Genomic DNA, 25,890 nt, shown 5'->3' on the forward strand with positions numbered 1-25,890 from the left:
TTGCCACTGTTTGGCTGTTCCCGGAGCTACTGTGGCATCATTGTCAAGGATACCCAAGGTAATCACAGCCTGATGCCGGCCGGTAACCTGGCCCAGGTGGAGCCAAAAATTGGCTTTTTCTTGACACAGTTTTATTGGGATTCCCACTGTCCAATGGTCCAATCCTTCACTCCACACCTGACCTGGTTGGTGCTGAATTTGTATTCAGTCCATTTCAATGGGAACAACTTCCAGGGGTGTTCACTCCATAGTCCTTTTATCCATTCTCCCTCTGATGATCCCACATGCCAGGACTTGCTTTCACTCACATATACCCAAAGGGCCTTCTCAGTGGATTGTCACGGTGTCACAGTGGAGAAGCTTCTGTGGTCCTGAGATCCTGAGAGTGATGCTGTCTGGAGCGATACTCCTGGGCGGGAAAGTCGAGGGTGAGGTCCCTGACGAAGAACAATCCAACCAAGACCTCAATGGTGGAACAGGTGGATGAAGTTACTCTGAACTCAATGGCTGTGAAGGCAGACGAAGGTTGCAACAAATCCATCAGATCCAATCATCGTGGTTTCCAGGAACTAGTTGGTTGATTTGTGAAACATCAAGTACATGTTAAACAAATACACGCACAGGCATCTTCATTCTGTGGAACGAAGGGCATCATCCTTGACCACAAGGGAGAGCCATGACCGACAACAGAAAGGGCAAACAGTAGCACTCGATGACTTTGTTCGGACCTCTGCTGAACATGAAACAGCCCCCGTTGCTCCATGAAACTGTCCGTCTGTGACTAAAGGCACAGTGAATTTCCAGACCACATGGGGACTGGGAGAGAGACGAGCCTCGGACAAGGCAAGTCTCTACTTCCCTTCAAATAGCATCTTGGGATGGATTTCTCCCCCCCCCCCCCGCCACAAGCAGTAGCGCAATGCAATTTCCGTGCCAGCAGGCAGGCTTCAGATCCGGCGCTGTCTGCAAGGAGTTTGTACGTTCTCCCCGTGTCTGCGTGGGTTTCCTCTGGGCACTCCGGTTTCCGTCAACCCTTCAAAACATACTGGGGGTTGTAGGTCAGATGGATAGCACTGGCCCGGGGCTGTTTACTGCGCTGTATGTCTACAATTCACCCATATGGGCTTTCTGAGAGTTCCACTGAAATGAACAAAATTCTTCCACTGAATCAAGTTGAATTGTTTTATGTCACATGTAACAAGACACAGTGACCATCTCTGTTGTGTGCCATATCCAGGCAAGTCAACCCATGCACAAGTCCAGCTGGTTGTGCAATCATAAAACCCCATGACAAGCAGCAGGGTACTGAGAGAACTGCAGTTAAACAGTGAAGAGGCATCTTGTTTGACCAATGAGACATCAACAGAAGAGAAACTGTCCTTGAACATGGCGGCTTCTAGCTTATTCATCTTCTGCCTGATGGAAGAGAGAAGAAGGTGGGGGGGGGGGGGGGGACAGGCTTGTGTGCAGCAGTTCATCATTTCTCTCTTCATGTTAATTAGGAAGGGCCAAACTGTGTTCTGAACCCACGATTGCATTCTGCATTTGACTGGTGCCAACAACTTCAAGTTCAATGGTTTTAGAGGGTCTGAGGCTGGTCACAGCTTTTCACAACCTGTGGAGACCACAAGCTTGCAACAATCACCACTGCAAGCTTTCATTTACACTAATTTTGAGCCATCAAGGTGACATAAAGGTTGTTTGATCTTTTGAGGTAGAGTCACCAATAGGAAGATTCTCATAAACATTTATTCAAAATCTTTTAAAAGCCTGCTGCAAAATTTACTATTGAATCTCAAAATAAGCATCTGGTTAAGTTACTTTTCAATAATTTAAACACTGATGGACTATGTTAAAATTTCAGGATTTTTAATAATTTTAAAGTGTGTGATTGTACAGTTTGCATTTGGCAACGTATAACTAAGCATGAGCTGAAGTTTAAGAAAATAAAGATCACCACAGGCACATAAACCATATTGCCAATTGCAAACTTTGCAGAAACCCAAGACTCTTGTCCTTCTAATGTGCACTTGAATGACTTCAGATCTCAGTCCCCTCTTCAATAATCCCAGTCCGAAATCCATGCACCCTGGGCCGCAATTCAATTGCCTGCATTAGCTCATCCGTTCTGAACACCAGCAGTTTCAGGAAACGCAACACATCACTTCTTCGCCTCTGTCCAGGGTCACAGATACTCCAACCAGATAGAAGAGCTATTGGAGGTGTTTTACAGCATTCCCTCCATACTGAAGAGATGAGCGCGGACATCCTTTGCGTCCTCTTCATCTTACCAGATGAGCTCTGCCTGCTGCTTTCGGCCCATCTCCTTCGCATTCCATCCTCAGCAGCATTCCAATGCAGTTTAATATAACGTGGGCAACAGTACGAGTTCCACAGCTGACGTTTTATGTGCTGAATTCTTCCAGCGCTTTGGTGGAAAATCACTGTTAAGCTATAATCGGCTGGACTGGCCTCCCGAGACCAATCCTACCCATAGCCCTTTGCATGTTCCCCATTCCACTCTGCCTCAATCACTCAACGGGGTTGAAGGCTGTTCCAGTCTATAGTTCATAAAAGCTTTCAGTCTTTTGCGATTATTGATGGTGCATCAACATTCTGATAAATTCTTGTACCTGTATGAAATCATTTCATCCCATTGGCCAGTTGTTTGACTCTTTGTTATTTAATTATTAATGAACAAAAGCTGATCCTTTTTTCCTCCTCGTGTTGGTGATAAGTGATTGGAAGCTTTATACATTTGCTTGGTTCAGTGAAATGCACCTCCCTAGTTTCACTTCTAGGGTGTTGTAATGCGAGCAGAGTTGGGGAGAAGTTGAAGTAAACATTCATGAACATCCACTGTCCCCAATTAAATCTTCACGTTCTCCGATTAAAGCAAAAACACCCATTGGCCTCTGCTTTCAAAGAGCAGCAAGTTTCAGGTTTGGCCCCTGTTGGAAGATCACTGCTGACCTGCTGAGACCACTGGGGCAATAAAGAGAGGATTGGCAGCAATCCCATTCCTAAATGGTATTCAAAGTCATTGTTAAGATGGCCAAGGTGATAACAATTAGTATGGACGAAATGAGGTGAAACCCAAAGGTGTGCAGACACTCTAACTGCAGTAAAATGCTGGAGGAACTCGGCTGGTGTTGCGGTGTCCATAGATATATTCCTGACGTTTTGGGCCTTAGGCCTTCTTCAAGGTAGAAGCAAAAGAGCAGGCAGGCTTCCGACAAAGAGAGAGGAGGGAGGGGGAGGAGTCCAGACTAACAAACAGAAGGTCTGGATATGATAAGCGGAAAGGTGAGAATTGATTTTGGATCTGTAAATGGAGACGGGTGGGGAGGGGGGGGAGGGGGAAGGAAGAGAGAGAGAGAGAGAAAGAGAGAGAGAGAGCTAGAAGAAAGGTGTTGTGGGAAGAAGATGGTGGGGGGGGGGGGGCGCCTTGCTTTAACAGAAACCAGTGAAATTAGTGTCAAACCCATCTGGATGGAAGATGCCTCAATGTATCCTCAAGATTCAGTCTAGAAAATTTAGGATGATGAGGAGGAACTGCTTTTTCCCAGAGGGTGGTGAATCTGTGGAATTCACTGTCCATTGAAGCAGTGGAGGCGATCTCAGTAAATATATTCAAGACAAGGTTGGATAGATGTTTACATAGTGGGGGAATTAAGGGAATATTGGAAAAAGGCAGGTAGCCTATCATCAGATCAGCCATGATCCCACTGATTAGCAGACTAGGCTGGATGGTCGACTCCCGCTTCTCTTATTTGCAGGTGGTCTCAGTCTGGCATGGACATAATGTCTTCTGTGGATGCATGTCCTGCCAAAGCCAGCATTTACTATCACATGATGGACGAGGGTCGTGTATCACAGACTGAAACTGTAACAATGCAATCCCAGCACTAACACCTGCTGGGGCATTACTTCCCTTGGCAAGTGGATGGAGAGTTGGGATGTGGAGACAGGCCCTCAGGCACAGGAGCCAGAGCTGGATTAACGTAGTAATGTGAATAGCCCCCGACTTTCAAGGTCTCCACATTTATGTACTATGAATTTTCGGAAACATTTTTGTTTTCATCTTTGTGCACCAGCTATGAGATACCGCATTGATAGTCCGTGTTGATAACCCCAATTAAAGGTGATGATTGGCTAAAATCACTAACCTTAATGGGGGGAGGGGGGCACTATCCTCACCTCACCTGACCACCTCACTCCTAGCCCAGGCCATCCGTCTCCAGCCCCACCCCTGCCCATCTAATTCCTGACGCGGCAGCAGGGGTGCGGCGCTGCCAGAGTTTACCGGAGAGCTGCTCCGGAATCTGATCAGGCTGCTTTGGGGCTGCTCTGGCAACGCGCGGCGACGGCCCATTGCAGGAGCAATCGCATCATCATTACCCATAATCCCCCACGCAAATGGAACCGCTCTGCCAGCACCAGGGAAAACTCAGAGCGGTTCCAGATGCGTGGGGGTTATGGGTAGCAAAGTCCGTCACTGATCCCGCATTGAGCCACAGCCATAAGTAAGTTTTGTTTTTAAAAAATGTGCAAGTTTTAACGGGGAGAGGAAGGGAGGGAGGGGAGGGGAGAGGAGAGGAAGGAGGGGAAGAGAGGGGAGGGGACGGGAAGGGAGTGGAGGGGAGGGGAAAGGAGGGGAGGGGAAGGGAGTGAAGGGGAGAGGAGGAGGGGGAAGTGAAGGGTGGGAGAGAGAGAGGGGAGGAAGGGGGAGGGAGGGGGAAGGGGAGGGAGGGGAGAGAAGGGGAGGGGCACAACGTCAGTGTAAGTGCAAAATGTGTAAGTAACAGAAGGGAGGGGGTACACTCAGTGATATCCATAGATACTATGTTCCCTAGACACGACACTGGTAATCGCTGAATACATTGTGATCTGAGAAAATTAGCATCATTGTTAAGAATAATTAAGACTATTTCAAACTTACCAAAATGGACATGAAGGGTCAGTGTCAGAAACTCTCTCGCAGTGGGGGGGAGAGCCCAGACACACTCCCCTTCACCACGCAGACGTCAGCCGGGACAATTTAGGGCCCCTTTAAAATAAATGCTATAGGCTCCACACTACCTTAATCTGGCTCTGCCTGGAGGTAAGTAGATCTGAAGTCATTCTGGAAGTCCTTTCCCTACTCAGCACTTAGGAGAGAGTTGGGGGGGGAGGGGGTGTGAGGGAGAGGATCAGAAAGAGACAGACAGGCCAGAGGTTTGGTTATTCCCTGAATGGAAGCCATTTCAACAGGAAACCAACTACGTTGGGGCTATTGCAACGGATGGAGTCGCTGTGGTTGCTCATCGTTTCCCCTGACAGGTTACTGTCATTGTGCTACTGACAGGTTCCATGTGTGTAGAGACTCCCCATTGGGCAGGGGAGGGGGCAGGAGAAGGGCAGGCATTTGGAGGCAAGGACAAGTAGATGAAGAGAACTGAGTGATAAATACAAATTACTATCCCCCCACCATCACCCCATTAAACATTCCAACAAAAATAAATGCTAAAGAACTGAAAATATTTCGAGATCACTGAAGGAAAATATGCTCTGTCAAGTTAGGACAACGGAGATCATGGCTTAGAGTGAATTAAAATTTTCTAAAATTAACAGTGAATAGAAGCAGCAAAGTGCTGGGCAATTTTTGAGATAAACGCAGTTATAAAAGTAAAATATAAAGTTCCATGTCACAAAAGCTGATTGTACTTCCTACCTGCACACACTCTGGATACACTTCATCAACACTGGAGTCGATCAGGTCATCCTCGTCAAACGTGGCCCGCTTGTAAGTCGTCATCTGAAAGGCCAAATGGAGAACAGACTCTCTGAGCATTTCCATCTTTCTCAGTTTGACTCCAAAGACCCTCCATATGACATCGTGTCAGGTCTAGGTGAAATTGCGCAAACCTCAATAAGCTGAAGCAAACCGGTTCCCGCTGCAGAAACTGGCGTGGCCAACCACACCTGAGGAAACCCAGCCCTCAGAAACGTAAACAGCACCGAGCTGCCGCAGACTGGCTCCCAGCACTCACGCTGCCAGACTTGCTTCCTTTCACTGGTGAACACGTTTTTCCCCGTGGCAACAAGTTCGACTGAAACACCTCGGCGAGCTGGAAGCTGGAGGAATTTAAATTCCTTTCGTGGTGGGTTTTTTGTTTGTGTGTGAGAAGGTTTGAACCCGCAAAGCACTTTGTCAAACACAATAGGAGAGTTTCTTTGTGTTTTTTGCATTCTCACATGGGCAGTTAAGGAGGTCTAAGTAAATATTCTGAGCAGATGTAAACTCATTGTTGGTCAGAAGTCTTTTGTTACTTCTGAAATTTGTTGTTGATTTTTGTTGCATTTCAGAGGGGAGGAGCTTTGTGAAGACATTCCAGTGGAGCTCCATATTCCCCCTCCTGCCGTCACAGCAGTTTGGCTGTCAGATCTGACTTTCACCAATAAACTTCCCAGGTGACATGAAAACACAAGTTTAACCCTTTCTCACTCCAGCTCCTCAGTTGCATCTTGCTAGAATCTCTGGTTGGAAATCTACCTCTGGATTTTTAATTCAATGGATTTGGAGCCGCTTTTTGGATTGATTATACATAGTTTTTAAAAAAAAACTAATTTGACGGCAAAAGCCAGAATAAATGGGAAGTGGGAAGAACTCGGCAGCATCTTTAGGGGCAACGGTGGGGAAGTGATACACCTGTTTATATACCTGCAACTGGACTTAGAAGGGAAGAAGAACAACTTTGAGGGGCTTGGTCAGTGCCACCCCGTTACAGCGCCAGCAACCCAGGCCCGAATCATCGGTAAGGAGTCTGTACATCCTCCCTGTGTTTGTGCAGGTTTCCTCCAGATGCTCCGGTTTCCTCCCACCATTCAAAACGTACCGGGCCGTAGGATCATTGGGCAGCACGGGGTCATGGACTGGAAGGGCCTGTTACCGTGCGGTACGTCTAAAATTTAAATTATACACTGGAAGTCCAAAAATCCGGATGTCAGAAATCTGGACCACCCGAGTTGAAAACTCTCCACCTTTTAAAATGTGGTGGTCCTTTGTGTGCGCGCACACGTATGTGTAAGTGCCACAGATGCACAGCATCAACAAGCGTTGTCCTTTTTAAAACTACTCGTTTTGATAAATGAAGCGCGCTGTATTGGCTAATGAATATACAATCACAATTTACCAGTTCATCTCTTCTTTATTCCAACTTAGATTTGAATTTGAAAAGTATTGCCCAAGAATCCAGAATATCTAAACTGACCCAATCCCAGAGCAGTCCGGATTTTCTGTCTTCCACTCATCATTTTGGAAGTTCTGTCCGAAACATGGTCTTAGCAATAAGAGAGAGAGAGAGAGAGAGAGAGAGAGAGAGAGAGCAAATGTGTGAGAGAAACAGAGACTGAGTGTGTGAGTCAGTGTGAGAGTGTGAGTGTATGTGGGAGAGAGAGAGTGAGTGAGTGTGTGTGTGAGAGAGAGATCGTGTGTGTGAGAGAGACCCCAAGACCGAGTGTGTGTGAGAGAGAGACTGTGTGTGTGTGATCAAATTCAAAATAAAAAACATGGGTGCCTGAAGTGTGTGTGTGTGTGTGTGTGTGTGTGTGTGTGTGTGTGTGTGTGTGTGTGTGTGTGTGTGTGTGTGTGTGTGTGTGTGTGTGAGAGAGAGAGAGAGAAAACGTGTGTGAGAGAGAATCCGAGAAAATTAGTCATTTACCTTCTGTGTCCTAAATGGACACCAGTTCAAGTGGAGATTCCCCTTTTAGCTGGAGTCAAGGAGAGTGACTGTGTTGGGCCTTTACAGGATGTAGTAATGGAACGAGATGAGGAAGGGATGAGATGGGCAAATGGAATCAAGAAAACACAGCGAAATGCTGGAGAAACTCAGCTGGTCTTTTCATAAGAGACAGAGATATATTGCCAACGTTTCGGGCCTGGAATCAAGTAGTAGGTGGAAATAGAGGTTGGAGGGTGATAGGTGGAACCAGATGGAAGGATGGGAGAAGTAATCAAAGAGAAAAGAAAATTGGGTGAACACGTGAGTGTGAGAAGAACAGGGAGGATGTGGGTAACCCAAAATTGGCAAATTCAACCTGCATGAAGGCGGAGAGTGACAATAAATGGAACCGTGACTCTTTATTAATCCAACAGAATACGAGATTCTCTTCTTCCAATTTGTGTGTGCTCTTTGTGGAGAAGGAGTGGACAGTCAGGGGAGGATGGGCACTCTGCAAAATGGTGCCTGGTCTACACTCAGTTTTATGAACGTAAAAGAGATGACATTGTCAGCACCAAGAGAGGCAGATCAGGCTGCAAGAACATCTCTGCTGTACTGAAGAATGTCCCTGGATGGAGGTGAGGGAGGAGCCAACTTTGCTCTGACATATAACCATATAAACGTTTACAGCACGGAAACAGGCCATGTCGGCCCTTCAAGTCCGTACCGGTTCACTTGAACAACTCTTACTAGCTCCTCCGCAAACTCCTGTAAATAAGCTTTTTAGTCAAAAGTGGAATGGAACACAACCCCCATTGATGACAGGGCAGGTGACACCACCAGGCCTAGAGGACGTTTCCTGTAGGCCTTCTCCATGGAGGACCAGACACCCTTTGGAACCTGCTCACAGCCCCCGTCATCAACACAAGCTTACAGCTGAACTTCCATAAGAAGGGGGGTGGGGGGGTGGTTGGGGGATGGGCAGCAGGAAGAAGAAAATTCATTTTTAAAAATACAGTTACTTTGTGCCAATTCTACCCTTTTCAAGGGTGGCACAATTAGTAATTAGCGCAACACTGTTACAGTGACAGGGTTTCGAATCCAGTGCTGTCTATAAGGAGTTTGTATATTCTCCCCCCCACCCCACCCCGTGTCTGCCTGAGTTCCCTCCGGGTGCTCCAATTTCCTCCCACCCTTCCAAATGTATGGGGTTGTAGGTCAATTGGGTCTAATTGGGCGCACGGCCTTGGGGGCTGGAAGGGCCTGTTGTCGTGCTGCATGTCTACATTTAAAAAAATAAATTAAAAAAAGCATCTCAGAGGCATTTTCAACTCTTATGGGAACAGGGAGAGTGGGAGAAAAGAGAGTCAGAGCTTTCAAAGGCTTGGCTATTGTCATGAAGGAAAGCCAATTATCTACAAATAGCAGGCACTCTCAGGAGCTCACCAACGCACAAACAAAGCACGGGTGTTCATTTCCAAAGGGGGGGGGTAAAGAATGAAATAACAGGGAGGTGTCTTGAAATGCAGCTTAGTGCGATTAGCCTGGGGTGGTGTGCATGGGACAAAGTCCACCTCCTTGAAACAGGGCTCTGGGATTGGAGAAGTTGTAAAGTCAATTACAAGAGTTTACACATCTCAGAGCAGATCCCTTTTTCACCGAAAGATCACTCAAAATGGTATTTTAAGATTATGATTAAGGATGAGATTGAATGTTTTTTTTAGACATACAGCACAGTAACAGGCCATTTCGGCCCAATTTACACCCAATTAACCTACACCCCACACCCCGGGTTGAACGGTAGGAGGAAACCGCAGTCCCCATGGAAATCCCACACAGACATGGGGAGAACATTTGACCCCTGGTCCCGATCACAGGTGCTGTAACGGCACTGCGCTAATCGCTGCGTCGGTCATGCCGCATGACCGTGACGAGTTTGTACTTTCTCCCTGTGTGCGTGTGGGTTTCCTCCGGCTGCTCCCATTTTCTCCCATCCTCCAAACCGTACAGGATTATAGGTTGATTAGGTGAAATTGGGTGGCATGGGTTTCAATGGCCAGAATCGCCTTCCACTGAGTTACCGGAGAGGGATAAGAACAGCAAGTCTTGAGAACTCAAGAGTGAGTTTGAACACTCCCTGTCACGACTGAAGGAAAACACACAAACAACGGAGAAAGGAAGAGAGGGAAAGCTTGATAACATGACAGGGAGTGTGCGAAGCAAGGATTTGCCAGTCTCTGAATGATCCAGCTCTCTGTCCCGTAATAAAGGCCGGAGGTGAAATGGGGAGACAGCAAACTGAAGGAATGCTTAGTGATTAAAGTACTCAAGTGGTACAACCTATCAGCCCATCTCCCAGTTAAAATGAAATATCAAAACATTGCAGTCACTGCAGAACAGAAAATACTGGAAACAACCATGTAATCAGATTGGACGCCTGCCTGCATTTTGCTCATATCTTGATGAAGGGCTCAAGCCCGAAACTTTGGTTCTGTGTCTTTATCTTTGCGACATAAAATAAGCTGTTCAATCTGTTGAGTTTCTCCAGCATTTTGTTTTTTATTTTGAATTTGATCAGATTGCTCCATGAGAAGTGAAAAGGAGCCAACTTTTCCAGCTGATAGGGGCCCTTCAACCAAAAAGATCACTGTCGAGCCTGCCTGCCCTGCTCCTTATTCCCACCATTTGCTGTGTTCATTGGAACTTTCCAGTCAGTTCTCTTCTGATGTTTCCCTTAGATCTGCAAGATCCTATCTGGACACGTCCGGCTCTTTCTGAAAATTCCGCTGAATCTGCTTTCTCCTTTCTTCCTGGACATTGCAGCTCACTTGTAAAAAAAAATCCACCATTTCCCCCTCCTCCCCCTCACCCCCACACTTTTAATGTAGCCAAGCCACAAACAAAGTGATTGGTGCCCTGGTCCTGCCCCACAATCCCTTCCTCCCATGTCCAGTGGCAACAGTAACTGGAGTGTGAGCCAACTACAGAATGCATGGTGGTCCCAGCAACAGCCCATCAGAGCCCTCTCTGATCGACGGGCTGACCCTGGGGACCCATGCAGATTCAGGCATCCGGAACTGCTGGAAGACTGACAACTCGGTGAAAGGCGCAGTTTGGTCTTTCAGCACGCGGAGAAGTCGGTGAGGGAACGCTTCTGACTGCTGCATTCCAGGCTGCAGGAGCAGGTGCTCAGGGATGCGCGGAGGCTTGGTGCAGAGGAGAAGGAGCATAGTCCCATTACTGGGCACTGAGGGCTGAGACAGAGGATAAGTCCCTCACTCAATAGAGGGGGAGAAGTGACAAGGGCCCATAATATAAATGTAATGATGTCCAAGGATGGGAAAGTATAGATATGGGAGTGAAGCCGTTCAATGGTTTTCTCATTTGTATATAATTCTCATATATATATATAATATATATATATATATATATATATATATATAGATGTGGGGGGGCTGGTAGTCATGGTGGGGAGCTGGCTGATGGAGGACCTCAGTTTTCTTCAGGCTGACTTCCAGGCCAAACATTTTGGCAGTTTCCGCAAAGCAGGACGTCAAGCGCTGAAGAGCTGGCTCTGAATGGGCAACTAAAGCGGCATCATCTGCAAAGAGTAGTTCACGGACAAGTTTCTCTTGTGTCTTGGTGTGAGCTTGCAGGCGCCTCAGATTGAAGAGACTGCCGGATGTAAACAGCGTCTTCATTGTTGGGGTCTTTCATGGCTTGGTTCAGCATCATGCTGAAGAAGATTGAAAAGAGGGTTGGTGCGAGAACACAGCCTTGCTTCACGCCATTGTTAATGGAGAAGGGTTCAGAGAGCTCATTGCTGTATCTGACCCGACCTTGTTGGTTTTCGTGCAGTTGGATAATCATGTTGAGGAACTTTGGGGGACATCCGATGCGCTCTAGTATTTGCCAAAGCCCTTTCCTGCTCACGGTGTCGAAGGCTTTGGTGAGGTCAACAAAGGTGATGTAGAGTCCTTTGTTTTGTTCTCTACACTTTTCTTGGAGCTGTCTGAGGGCAAAGACCATGTCAGTGGTTCCTCTGTTAGCGCGAAAGCCGCACTGTGATTCTGGGAGAATATTCTCAGCGACACTAGGTATTATTCTATTTAGTAGAATCCTAGCGAAGATTTTGCCTGCAATGGAGAGCAACGTGATTCCCCTGTAGTTTGAGCAGTCTGATTTCTCGCCTTTGTTTTTGTACAGGGTGATGATGGTGGCATCACGAAGATCCTGAGGCAGTTTACCTTGGTCCCAACAAAGCTTGAAAAACTCATGCAGTTTGGCATGCAGAGTTTTGCCGCCAGCCTTCCAGACTTCTGGGGGGATTCCATCCATACCTGCTGCTTTGCCACTTTTCAGTTGTTCGATTGCCTTATATGTCTCATCCAGGGTGGGAACCTCATCCAGCTCTAGCCTTAGGGGCACACAAAACTCAAAACGGTCAACCAGTTTACCTATCTCGGCTGCACCATTTCATCAGATGCAAGGATCGACAATGAGATAGACAACAGACTCGCCAAGGCAAATAGCGCCTTTGGAAGACTACACAAAAGAGTCTGGAAAAACAACCAACTGAAAAACCTCACAAAGATAAGCGTATACAGAGCCGTTGTCATACCCACACTCCTGTTCGGCTCCGAATCATGGGTCCTCTACCGGCACCACCTACGGCTCCTAGAACGCTTCCACCAGCGTTGTCTCCGCTCCATCCTCAACATCCAATGGAGCGCTCACACCCCTAACGTCGAGGTACTCGAGATGGCAGAGGTCGACAGCATCGAGTCCACGCTGCTGAAGATCCAGCTGCGCTGGATGGGTCACGTCTCCAGAATGGAGGACCATCGCCTTCCCAAGATCGTGTTATATGGCGAGCTCTCCACTGGCCACCGTGACAGAGGTGCACCAAAGAAAAGGTACAAGGACTGCCTAAAGAAATCTCTTGGTGCCTGCCACATTGACCACCGCCAGTGGGCTGATAACGCCTCAAACCGTGCATCTTGGCGCCTCACAGTTTGGCGGGCAGCAGCCTCCTTTGAAGAAGACCGCAGAGCCCACCTCACTGACAAAAGGCAAAGGAGGAAAAACCCAACACCCAACCCCAACCAACCAATTTTCCCTTGCAACCGCTGCAATCGTGTCTGCCTGTCCCGCATCGGACTGGTCAGCCACAAACGAGCCTGCAGCTGACGTGGACTTTTTACCCCCTCCATAAATCTTCGTCCGCGAAGCCAAGCCAAAGAAAAGAAGAAAGAATATATATATAATGTCTATTTTTTATTCTTTTCCTTTTATATTTAGTTATATAAAAACACAAAAATAAGAAAAAAAGAAAAAAGTCCCCAGACTAATCTAACCTCTCCCACAGTCACCATCAAACATTTTTTTAAAGCATTGAGTATTGGTTCTCAGTCATCGGATAGAAAGCTCCCTGCCTAAGTAATCAAATTATAAAGTCTATTTTTGAAGGAAAAAATGCATTGTGGCAACGTGTGACGATTTCTTCAATGACATCTCACAAACCTACAATAACCACCACGTAGAGCAAGTGCAGACTCGAATCACGTACTGTGCTAACAGGGAAATACATCAACTTCAAGTTGGCACAGCTGGCCCAATCCTTACCTCCATGTCATCCGAACCTTCACATTGATGCAATTACAAAGAAGGCTTGCCAGCGACTACATCGTGTGATATGCTTGAAGAGATTCGGTATGTCACTGAAGACTCTCAAAAACCATTAAAGGTGTACCATGGGGAGCATTCTGACTGGATGCATCACTGTCAGGTACAGAGGTGCCAATGCTCAGGACAAGAAAAACGCCAGAGGGTTGTTAACTCGGTCTGCGACATCATGGGCGCCAGATTTCACTTCATCAAGGACATCAACAAGAGGTGGTGGCTTAAGAAAGCAGCCTCTATCCTCGAAGACACCCCCACTCCCCACCCAGGCCATGGCCTCTTCACTCTACTACCATCGGGGAAAAGGTAGAGGAGCCTAAAGACGAGCACTCAGCGGCACAAGGACAGCTTCTTCCCCACTGCCATTAGATTCCTGAATGATCAATAAACCACAGATACTACCTTACTTTGACTTTTTGGGCACTACCTTTATTTATTTTTTTCTAATTTGTTTTAAATTAATGTTTGCACTGTGTGATGCTGTCGTAAAACAACAAATTTTGTGACTTGGTTCACGGCAATGAATTCTGATACTGTCGGTGTGGAGGCGGACTGCGCCTGTGTGGAGATGGAGTTCGACTGCCCCCATGTTGCCGGTTTGTGTGTTAAGTGCCTGCTGTAAATTTCCCCTGGTGTGTTGATCAATGGTTGAATCAGTGGGGAATGGGAATGGAGGGAGGAGTGGCTGATGGGACCCCATGTGTGCAAAAATGGGTGCCTGGTAGTAAGCACATACCTGTCAGACCAAAGGATCCGTTTCAAAGTTTTACCTCTCCTTAGTTCTTTGAGGATCTTTCCTGGATCCAACACACTAATGGCATTGTGAAGAAAGTACGTCAGTGCCTCTACTCCCCCAGGAGTTTGGTATGATGTTGGAAAACCTGGAAAATTTCTACAAATGTGTGCTGGCCCGCTGTATCCTGGTCTGGTATGGAGACATCAATACCCTTGAGTGCAAAGCCCTGCAAAAGGTAGTGGATGCAGCCTAGGACATCACAGCAAAACCTTCCCCACTATCAAGAACATCTATACAGGGAATGCTGCCGTCGGAGAGCAGCAGCGATCATCAAGGATCCACGCCACTCTATTCTCACTGCTGCCATCAGGAAAGAGGCCCAAGACTCAAACCACCAGGTTCAGGAACAGCTGCTACCCCTCCACCATCAGACTCCTCAACTATCAGGGACCCAATTACGGACTTTTACTTTTGGGCTTTATTGATTTTCCTCTCTGTATTGAACAGTTAATTTACCTTTCTCTATTTGTTTCCATGTGTGCGTTGAGTACAGTATTTTTCTGCACTACCAATAAGTGGTAATTCTGCCTCGCTCACAGGAAAAAGAATCTCAGGGTTGGATCTGATGTCATGTATGTACACTGACCAATTTGAAATTTACAATTATGTCAGCCTGATCCTGGAACTCCGAATGTGACAGCATCTTTAACGCTGCGATCTCAGGGGCAATGGATGCTGGCCTTGCCAGCCATATCCTCCACTCATGCCAATACAATGGTGTAGTCGCTAAGTTGATGAATGTACAGTCGGACTTCTGGACTATGACCCAGTGATACAAGTTCAAATCATGTCCTATGACATCTGCAGAATGTAAACTCAAACCGAAAACCTGGCATTAAAAAGTCTCAGCTGAAGAGATTAAAAACTACCAGACGGCCATAAGAACTCCATCTGGTTCATTGAAGTTCTTCAGGGAAGGAAATCTGCTATTGACGCAAGTGCCATCAACGTGGTTTAACACTCATCTGTCTCTTCAATAAGTCCATTCACTGACGGTGATTCTCTGAACAGATACAACAAAAACCTGGTGTTTGGGGCACTCGGTTCCTAGATTTTGTGTTCTCTGCATACAGCTGCAATTAGTCCAGATGTTGTTGAGAATATTCTTTTTTTTGTGTCAAAGTACCAAATGTTTTATTGCCAAAAGCACATCATTAAATAATGCTCCTCATTGGAAGAACACTCTGCCACCCACTCACCACCATACTCTGGACCCAATTTTGCTGCCTTTTTTCCAGTTGAATTGTATTCTGGAGTGAAACACAATCTTCAGGCCATTCTACCACAGTCTAGAAACATGACTAGGAATTCACAGATGAGGTTTTTGTAACAGGCAGGCACGAGGATGCTACCCCAATCTGCTGCCCTGGAGTACCTCAAGAGGGTTTGCATCACTTTACCACGAACCCGCCCCAGGTAATGTTGACTCTTTCTCTCTTCACAGGGGCTACCCGCTGAGCTTTTCTAGTAATTACTTTCACATATCTAGCATCTGCAATCTATTTTTAGATTGTTCATTTCTTAGATAGCCAGGGACAAACCACACGATACCTGACTGGGTTTATATTGATCTGTATGAAAGAACAGCCCTGGCAGTCTCCCAACTCCCCTAGCCCAAGCCTCTTCTCACTCAAATAACCAGCTCCCACCAATCCCCTTTCAACACTGAGATCACACCCCCCCCATCCCTTGTGCCCAATTCTCTTCCAGTCACCTCCATCCCCGCCCTCCCAAACAAGCCCTATGCTCCAATCTTTTCCCTGTCTTACCTGACCACATTTCATGGTCCCCACCAGTGTCTCAGAGCGTGCACTGACTCCATGGCCAATGAAAACCTTGGCTGATCACACTTCAAGGCTCTGCCCCATCCTGCTAACCCAGCACTGTGTTGATTGGACCAAATGTCACCAGCCATTCCAATGACCAGAAGGCCCCGAGCTGTAAGTTACCAATAACCTTCCCTTCTATCCAAGGCAAATGAAGATTGTAGTCTTGTCCATCTACTAAAATTGGCATTTGTGCCCAAGCAAGGGTTGGGACTATCCAAGGATCCTTCATCCCCACATTAAACACATACAGGTTGGCATTAAAGCCAAATGGCTTACTGCATTGAAAACTTCCTTCATCTGTCTAATGTAGATGCTTTGGTTACACAGGGTGTACTTAAGGCAGAGATGGATTGGATTTTGATTAGCCAGGCCATCAAAGGTTATGGGGAGAAGGCTGGGTAGTGGGAGCGAGTGGGGAAAATGGATCAGCTCATGATTAAATGGTGAGGCAGACTCGATGGGCTGAATAGCCTTTTTCTGTTTCTATGGCTTTTTGGTCCTATTTATAAGTGTTTGATATTGAAGCCAAGGGGCAGCTTCTGAGGTATACGGTGATAGCATCCAACAGCTCCTGCTAATCACCTAATAAAAAGTGAGTCCTAATCCCTGGCTCTGTTCGGTAATATCACCAATGTCAACTCCAGACCATTATTGCTTCTGGATCAAGGTGAATTCCAAGGAATGAGCTCCAAACCTAAGATAAGACTCCAGTGGTTCACCGTGTGCACACAAGCACAAGTCCCACGCTCCTTCTGAATTGGCTGATAGAAATTCCATGGCTGTGAGGGAATAGGTTGTTTAGTTGGCCAAATAGAACCATAGAACTTTACAGCACGGAAAACAGGTCCTCTGGCCCTTCTAGTCTGTGCTGACCTCTTTTTATATCTAGTTCCCATCAACATGCACCAGTCCATCGCCCTCCATACCTCTCCCACCCTGTCCAAATTTTCCTTTTGAGCCCACGTTCACCACTCAGCTGACAGCTCATTCCACACTCCTGCCACTCTCTGTGTGACGACGTTCCCTCTAAACCTTCCCCCATCACCCTTATCCCACGTCCTCTGGTTGGTATCACACCTACCCTCAGTGGAAAAAGCCTAGTTTTATTTACTTTGTCTATTCCACTCGTAATTTTGTAAACCTCTATCAAATTCCACCACCCACCCCCCCAACCCCCATTCTTCTGCGCTCCAGGGAATAAATAGTATGATCTGATTTCAGTGCGATCTGGTCATTGTAGAATTTGTCCAACTAAACCAAGCCTCAAAAGGAATTCACAAGGACGTCTGCAGCAAGCGGAAGATTACTGTTACGCCTGGAAAAAGTTCCAAATGAAAGTGATCTTAAAGTTACATGCTATTGCTTCTACCCTTCCACAGACCCATGCCAAACTTTCTTCTGGCCTGGTCTAAATCTTGACAGCAAGATATATGGATGAGAAGAAGATGGAGGGTTATGGGCATTGTGCAGGGAGGTGGGACTAGAGAGGGGTGTTTGGTTCGGTGCAGACTAGATGGGCCTACCTGTTTCCGTGCTGTAAATTGTTATGTTATTATGTTATGTTAAGTAAACAGCATTAATGGACTAATTACCGATAAAGTCATTTCACTCCAACATTTACTTAATACACAGCCCTCTCCAATGACCAAAGTGAAATGTAGTTACCATAAGCCAAAGGACACTGACAGAATCCATTTTTTTCACCTCGCCAATGATTATGTAAAGGTTAAGGTTCATGTGCGCATGATGTGTAATTGACAAACTGGCTGAGAGCCTGTCACTCGTATTTTACTGAACTGGAAGGCAATTTGTTACATCTGGATTCATAAATAGCCACACATGGTTAATGACTGCTGTTCTGGATTATACTGATCCAGAGGATCTTCCAGGAAATAAAAATCCAAGACAATGTTGATAAATGTTAAGCTTGTCAAAGTGCTTTTGAGGAAGAAATAATGCAACTGTGCATTTTTAATTACTTAACCCAGACATTGGAAATTCAGAAGGAACAAAGGGGATCACGAAGCAGGCTCGTCAGCGGCCGCTCTTCGTGGGGTGTCTGAAGAGATTCGGTGTGACACCAAAAACTTCTACGGGTGTACCCTGGAAAACATTCTGGCTGATATGGAGACGCCAACTCTCAGGTCAATAAAAAACTCCAGAGGGTTGTTAACTCGGCCTGCAACATCACAGGCACCAGCCTTCACTCCATCGAGTACATCAGGCGGGGTCTTAAAAAAGCAGCCTCTATCAAGGACCCCCCCACCCCCAACCCATCACCCAGGCCACGCCCTCTTCACTCTGCTACCATTGGGGAAAAGGTACAGGAACCTAAAGACGAGCCCTCAGCAGCACAAGGACAGCTTCTTCCCCACTGCCCTCAGATCCCTGAATGATCAATGAACACAGACACTTTTCATGCACTATTATGTTTTGCTAAATTTTATTGTTGTGAAAGTGGTTTATATGAATGTTCGCACCATGACATTGCCGCAAACCATCAAAATTTCGTGACTTGTTCATGACAATAAATTCTGATTTTGAGGTCAGGCAGCATCCGTGGAGAGAGTTGGTCACGTCAGGACACAAATGATCGGCGTCGACCATGGATCTATTTGGACAATGGGGAAATAGAATTGGGCTAAGACTTCAGTTGATGAGCGCCATGACCAGCCTCTCAATGCCCTTCACAATGGTGGATGACAGAACAACCAGTTCACTCATTTAGACTGTTATTGTGTTTTTATTCAACAATGGTGGCCTTCTTGAAGCCAGTGGACTTCAGAGAGAGACTAATTATATCTCAGATCAAGTTTATTGTCATCTGATTACACAAGTTCAGCCTGACGAAAGGGTGTTCTCCGGTCCTCGGTGCAAATGTTGGAGGACAAGTATTCATCTATACAAATAAATACATATTGTTTAGTAAATACGAGAGTCTCGGGTGGTTACTGTGAGCAGTCCCTTTAGTTGTTCAGCGTTCTCACTGCCCGTGGGAAGAAGCTGTTCCTCAGCCTAGTGGTGCTGGCTCTGATCCTCCTGTATCTCTTCCCCGATTGAAGCAACTGAAGGATGCGGAGTGCAGGGTGGAAGGGGTCCTCAATGATTTTACACACCCTCTTCAGACAACGATCCTGGTAGATAACATCAATGGTGGGGGGGGGGGGGAGGGTTGGGGATAATGGGAGTCTCCAGTGATCTCTCTGCCACTCTCATGGTCCTGTGGATTGACATCTGATCCATTTCTCTGCAGGAACCATACCATACTGTGACGCAGCCAGCCAGGACGCTCTCAATAGAGCTCCCTCAGATGACTGACACAATGGTGGCCGGTAGCCTTGCCCGCTTCAGTCTTCTCAGGAAGTGCAGTCGCTGTTGCGTCTTCCTGACAAGTGAGGAGATGTTGTGTGTCCGCGAAAGGTCACTAGTTAAGAGAACTCTAAGGAACTTGGGGCTTTCCACTCTCTCCGCTATAGAGGGTGGTCAGTCCTGGTCCTCCTGAAGTACACAATCATCTCCTTCGTCTCGTCCACATTGAGACTCAGGTTGCTAATGGATCCACCTGTGAATGTATCTAGAAGCCAAGGATCTAGACTCCATCTAGTCCAGTCACTTCCCATGGGTTCACTCCCTCAAAGGTCAATCTGACGTCAGCAGCAGAGACGGGAGCGCATAAAGGAGTCGCTGCCCCACTGGCTCCTTGTTTGAAGTGAGTGTGTAACACATCAAAATCGTCAGGGAGCGCTGTGCTATGGCATTGTCTTTTAGTTCGTGACAACATGATGTTCTGCCATAGTTGCCTGGCGTCCGTGATGCGCTCTCAGGAGCTTTGAACAGACACTACAATTCATGTCAGTGCCTGCAGCATATGATGGGTGATGTTATTAGACTCACGCATTGGTGCATGGAGAAAATTGAGTGCACTTAGGTGAATGAAATCCTAGTAAAGAGTAGTCTACTATTTATTGAACAATATTTATTTATTTATGTACATAGATTATGCATGTTCTGCATATGTATCACTTGTCTGTACATGTGTTATGTCCAGTTGTGTGTCTACGTGTTTTTGCACCGAGGATCAGAGAATGCTGTTTCGTCAGGTTTACTTGTTCAATAGGATGATAATAAACTTCAATTTGAAAATGTTACTGCTCTGCTAGTGATCTGTCAGTGCAATGAATCTGCTTTTAGTTTGTCAACCTTCTGATTTGAAGATGCTTGGGATAACAGGTCCTTGTTTAGTGAATTTAGTTAAGTTAAGCTATGGACGGGAGGGAAGAAGAGATTTTCCAGGATGTTGCCTGGATTGGGAAATGTCTTATAAAGGCAAGGTTAGTAACATAACATAACAATTTACAGCACGGAAACAGGCCATTAGGCCCTTCTAGTCCGTACCGAACCAAACACCCCTCTCTAGTCCCACCTCCCTGCACAATGCCCATAACCCTCCATCTTCATCTCATCCATATACCTGTCCAACCTTTTCTTAAATAATACAATTGACTCCGCCGCCACTATTTCTCCCGGAAGCTCATTCCACACGTCTACCACTCTCTGAGTAAAGAAGTTCCCCCTCATGTTACCTCTAAACCTCTGCCCCTTAATTCTTAACTCATGTCCTCTTGTTTTAATCTTTCCTCCTCTTAACAGAAATAGTCTATCCACATCCACTCTGTCTATCCCTTTTTGCTTTGGAGCATAGAAGGATGAGAGGAGACTTAATAGAGGTCTACAAGGTTATGAGAGGCATAGATAGGGTGGGCAGCCAGCACCTGTTTCCCAGGGGAGGAATAGCAAAAGCCAGAGGATATCTGTACAAAGTTAAGGGAGGGAAGTTTAGGGGAAAGATCGGGTTAAGTTTTTTTTTACAGAGGGTTGTGGGGGTCTGGAATGTCTTGCCAGGGGAGGTGGTGGACGCTGAAACATTAGGGGCATTCAAGAGATACTTCGTCAGACACATGGATGAAAGACGGTTATGGGGTAGAGAGGATTTTGTACTTTTTGTTTGGAAGGAATATATGGGACAGCACAAAAGTGAGGGCTGAAGGGCCTGTACTGTGCTGCATTGTTCTATGCTAATTTGATGCTTCAAGTCATTTGTCACAAACCTTATCCCTTTATTTGCCATCCAGCTCCCCCATCTAACTGGACCATTCTGATGCAGGGCAGGACGTGGGTTCTAACTCCCTGAAAATAAACCCGTTTCTGATCTGGTGCATAATAAAAACATTTCCAAGTCAGGACCACAGTTGAAGAGACCTTTAGCATGAAGGCACTATCCTGAAGGCTCTTGTCTAAACTTTCCCTTAAGATTTGATGGCTTCCAGTCCTCGTTGACAACGGCAGGTCAACTAAGAAAACGAATCACAGAGCCTTATGTTGAAAGTCACTTCATTATCCACCTTCACAGCAGAACTCATATGCTGGGATTTTGTTCTGGACCTGGGATTTCTGTCACTAATCATCTTCGTGTATTCAACCTTTTTCCTGCCCCAAGAATCAAGTCGTAATTATATCACACATCAATCACTGATATGAAAGTTCAGCTTGGGGAAACTCTTCCTATTCACCTGACAGAGGGAGAACTGGTCGGGCCAAGTCAAAACTGACAACATGCTTTTCAGATACCTTCTTTAGTCCACAGGGAATCAGAATTGGAATTTATTGAACAAGCTGCGAAATTCATTATTTTGCAGTAGCCATCGTCACATTGCAAACTTTTATATAAACAACTTTCCAAAATAAAGAGAGTGTAAGAAAAGGAAAAGATCAGTGTCTGTGATTCATTGACTCTGAAGGCAGCGGGGAAGAAGCTGTCCTTGTGCCTCTGAGTGCTCATCTTCAGGCTCCTGCACATTTTCCCTGATGGGAGCAGAGTGAAGAGGGCATGGCCTGGGTGATGGGGATCCTTGAAGATAGAGGTGGTTTTCTTAAGACACCGCCTCTTGTAGATGCCCTTGGTGGAGTGAAGTCTGGTGCCCTTGATGTCATAGCCCGAGTTCATTCTTGTCCTGAGCATTGGCACCTCCGTACCAGACAGTGATGCAACCAGCCAGAATGCTCTCCACGGCACACCTGGAGAAGTTTTTGAGAGTTTTGGTGACATACCGAGTCTCCTCAAATAGCTCACAAAGTATAGCTGCTGGCGAGGCTTCCTTGTGCTTGCATCAACATGGACAGATCCTCGGAGAAGTTGACACCCAGGAAATTGAAGGCACGACTAATGAGGAGTGCCTTTTGCAACAGGATTTAGCTACAGCTACTGACATAAGATGTCTCTCAGTGTGACAGCACTGATGCTCCTCCATTAACTGGAGGTCTGGCGATGCAGAGTCGGGGACTTGAGGCAGGAAGCAAAAACATGCAAGGGTTTTGCAGAGACACCACATCTCACTGGGACTTGTGTGACAGCAATGTAATTACAGGCTTAGTTTCCTTTTCCCTCTTTAGGATGAGCGTTAGCCAGACTCTGCAGCATGAATGGTCACCCTGGCTGTGGGAAGTAACTGACCTGAGACGTTCACTGTTTCCCTCCCCACAGATGCTGCTTCAGTGCTTTGAGCATTCTGTTTCTCGACACCTCCTCGGAACTGTTGATTAATGCTCCAGTTTGCTCATTGAATCAGCAAAGAATTCCAGCTCTCCCTCAGGTTCATTATTAATGATCAGAGCACAGTTCACAGTGGCCGTGACCAATTTTGTTCCTGTTTGTGACATTAGAAAACAAACCACTTCAGCCTCATGCTGTGCAATGAGAGGGGCCAATTTTGTGGCGACTTTGTGTAGTCCACATAGTAACAGGTACCAAGGAACCATGGAGCGAACTGTTGACTGTAAAACCACTGAACCGTGGGTGTTGCACTTACAGACGCACTGAAGGTTTGTCCTCCAGCATTTGAGCCTCTGTTCAGCCATCCCACCACATCTAGTCAATGTGCAGACAACTGCACGAGGACAGACTGCCCATTAAACTACCAATGAATCCACAAAGCAGTGGTAGAGGATGCTGTTGACACTGCGGGAGCATTTTCACAAGATCACGAGATATTGGAGCAAAAGTTGGACCATTGAGTCTGTCCCGCCATTCTAATCATGAGCTGATCCATCCTTCCACTCACCCCCACTCCCTGGCCTTCTCCCCATAACCCTTGATGCCCTGACTAATCAAATACCTGTCAATCTCTGCCTTAAATACACCCAATGACCTCATTTCCACAGCCTCCCATGGCAATAAGTTCCACAGACTCACATCCCTCTGACTAAAAAAATTCTGCATCTTTGTTTTAAATTAATGCCTTTTTATCCTCTTGTCCTCGACCCCCCCCTACCATGGGAAATATCCTTGGCATATTTATTCTGTCCAGGCCTTTCAGCATTCGAAATGCCTCTATGAGGTTCCCCTCATCCTGCACTCCAACGAGTACAGCCCAATAGCTGACATACATTCCTCATAAGCTTAACTTTTCATTCTTCTCTGGAGCCTCTCCAACGCCAGCACATTTTATTCTCAAATAAGGGGCCCAAAACTGTGCACGGTTCACTAAGTGAACTTTCATCAGTGCTTTATAGAGTCTCAACATTACATCCCTTCTCATTCCTCTCCTTCATGAATTTGAGTTTGTTCTTAACCAGAACCACTGGGAGGAGTCACGTGATGGAGTAGTGGCTGGTAGGAGAATATCAGCCCTCTCCAGAAAAGAAGGAAAAAAGTAAAGAAAAAGTAAAGCGCCAGACACACAAACCACAACAAATAAAAAATAAAGATGTGGAGGAAATGGCACCAAAGAAAGAAAAGCCAAAAACAACGGGAAGAAAAGAAGAAGGAAAGACGCTGGAAGAGAAAGGTGAAGGCCTTACCTGTACGAAGAAGCAGGGACCCACCATGGAAAGAGGAGCCCACTCCCTGAGGTCAGTGGAAACCCCGCAGGGTCGCGACCCACTGAACACAGAACTACAAAGATGGCTCACGGAGCCAAACAGATGTGCACGACAAAGACAACACCGACGGGAGGGGGGACTAGCTGTGGAGTTCCACTCCACAGCTTGAACAGCTGAGAAAGAACCGACAGCTGGGCTCCCAGCGGGAAGATATAGAAAATAACGGGAACGGGAGGGAGGAGAATGAAAAAAGGAAATCAGAGACACACCAGATGACCAGCCCAGAAGAAGAGGACCAACATCAAGACACCATAAAAAAAAATGCCCAACAAACTGAGACAAAAAGCTCAACAAGAAAGTCAGAAGAGACACAGATACAAGGAAGAGAGGTAGAGGACACAGGTCCTGGAGTGGACACAGGGGAAGAGGAGGGAGAACATCAAGCTCTGCACAGAGAAATAGAAGATAAAGGGAATGGACTGTACATAGATTTTAAAAAATTTCAAGAATATATGGAAGCAGTAAAAGAATGGCAGACATGAGAATTTAATGAAATAAAACGAAGAATAAAAGGTACAGAAGAAAAAGTGAGTAGATTAGAGCTGGTCATGACAGAAATAGGGAAAAGAGTAGACAAGGTGGAACAATGAGAAACAGCCGTAGAAATGGAAGTGGACGACTTAAAAAAGAAATTAGAAGAATCTGATAAAAAAAGTTAAAGAAACACAGGAGCTGTTAGCTCAGAAGATAGATATAATGGAAAACTATAATAGGAGAAACAATATAAAGATAGTGGGCCTTAAGGAAGATGAAGAAGGCAAAGATATGAAAGAATTTATAAAAGAATGGATCCCCAAGGTCCGAGGAATGCCAGAATTACAGGAAGGAATGGAAATAGAAAGGGCACACAGAACATTAGCCCCTAAACCACAACCACAACAAAAACCAAGATCCATTCTAGTAAAATTCCTGAGATATACAACAAGAGAAAATATATTGGAGAAGGCAATGAAAAAAATGAAAGAAGACAAAAAGCCACTGGAATACAAAGGTTAAAAACTTTTTTTCTACCTAGACACAAGTTTTGAGCTCCTGAAGAAGAGGAAGGAGTTTAACACAGCAAAATCGATCCTATGGAAGAAAGGCTATAAATTTATGTTAAGATATCCAGCGGTGCTTAAAATAGTTATCCCGGGGCAGCAAAGCAGACTGTTCTCGGATCCGGAGAAAACTCAAGAATTTGCAGAACGCCTGCAAAACAGACAGAGAGATGGAGATGTAACAAGAACAAGAATGACGACAAACTACATATAAAGAAGAAAAATAATGTATAAGTAAGAACTAAGAAGGGGAAGAAAGGAAGTAAGGGGGGAATTAAGAGGGTGAGCTTTGTTATATATGAAGATAAAAGTCTTTTCTGGAGGGGGCTGGGTGGGAGAGAATAAACAGTCACTGCGAAATCAGTTGACACTTGCGAGTGGGTTCGCAAATCCAAATGGAGAGGGGAGATGTGACTGCCCGACAAGGGACAAAGGGCAACTCAGAGAGTTGGGGTTAAGAGAATTTTAGATGTGGGAATAGTGGAAATATTTATGTTTTAGAAATATTGTCTTACAATGTGTTCAAAAAAAGAAAGCAGAAGTGGATAAGAAGGGAAGGTGGTGAAGAGGAAACGGAAAGGAAAGATAAACAAAGTATGAAATGCTTTAATATGACTTTAAATATTAACGGAATACATAACCAAATCAAAATGAAAAAGGCTATTAAATTTCCTGAAAAAAGTAAAAATTAATATAGCATTTGTGCAGGAAACACATCTATCTGAAGTGGAACACAAGAAATTAAAGAGAGACTGGGTAGGGCACGTAACGGCAACATCATACAATTCAAAAGCCAGAGGAGTAGCTATATTAATCACTAAAAATGTACCAATCAAAATAGAGGAGGAAATAATAGATCCAGCAGGGAGGTATGTAATGATAAAGTGTCAGATATATTCAGA

General features: G+C 45.8%; 1 protein-coding gene across 2 annotated transcripts in view; it reads right to left on the bottom strand.

Annotated features, from left to right (window-relative positions):
* The window catches only part of ece1 (endothelin converting enzyme 1), a 235,351-nt gene that overhangs the window by 136,690 nt on the left and 72,771 nt on the right, over positions 1-25,890 (bottom strand). The window contains exons 1-2 of one of the 2 annotated variants that reach the window (XM_069919097.1): positions 5,908-6,291; positions 5,714-5,797 (exon numbers count right to left, since the gene is read on the bottom strand). In XM_069919097.1, coding sequence (XP_069775198.1) covers positions 5,714-5,797; positions 5,908-6,231 — 408 coding nt within the window. In that variant the 5' untranslated portion in view covers positions 6,232-6,291. Of the gene's footprint in view, positions 1-5,713; positions 5,798-5,907; positions 6,292-25,890 lie in introns of those variants that run through there. The other variant, XM_069919098.1, reaches the window with a different exon arrangement.

This window comes from Narcine bancroftii, chromosome 2 (genome assembly GCF_036971445.1).
Source record: "Narcine bancroftii isolate sNarBan1 chromosome 2, sNarBan1.hap1, whole genome shotgun sequence".
In the NCBI taxonomy this organism is placed as follows: domain Eukaryota; kingdom Metazoa; phylum Chordata; class Chondrichthyes; order Torpediniformes; family Narcinidae; genus Narcine; species Narcine bancroftii.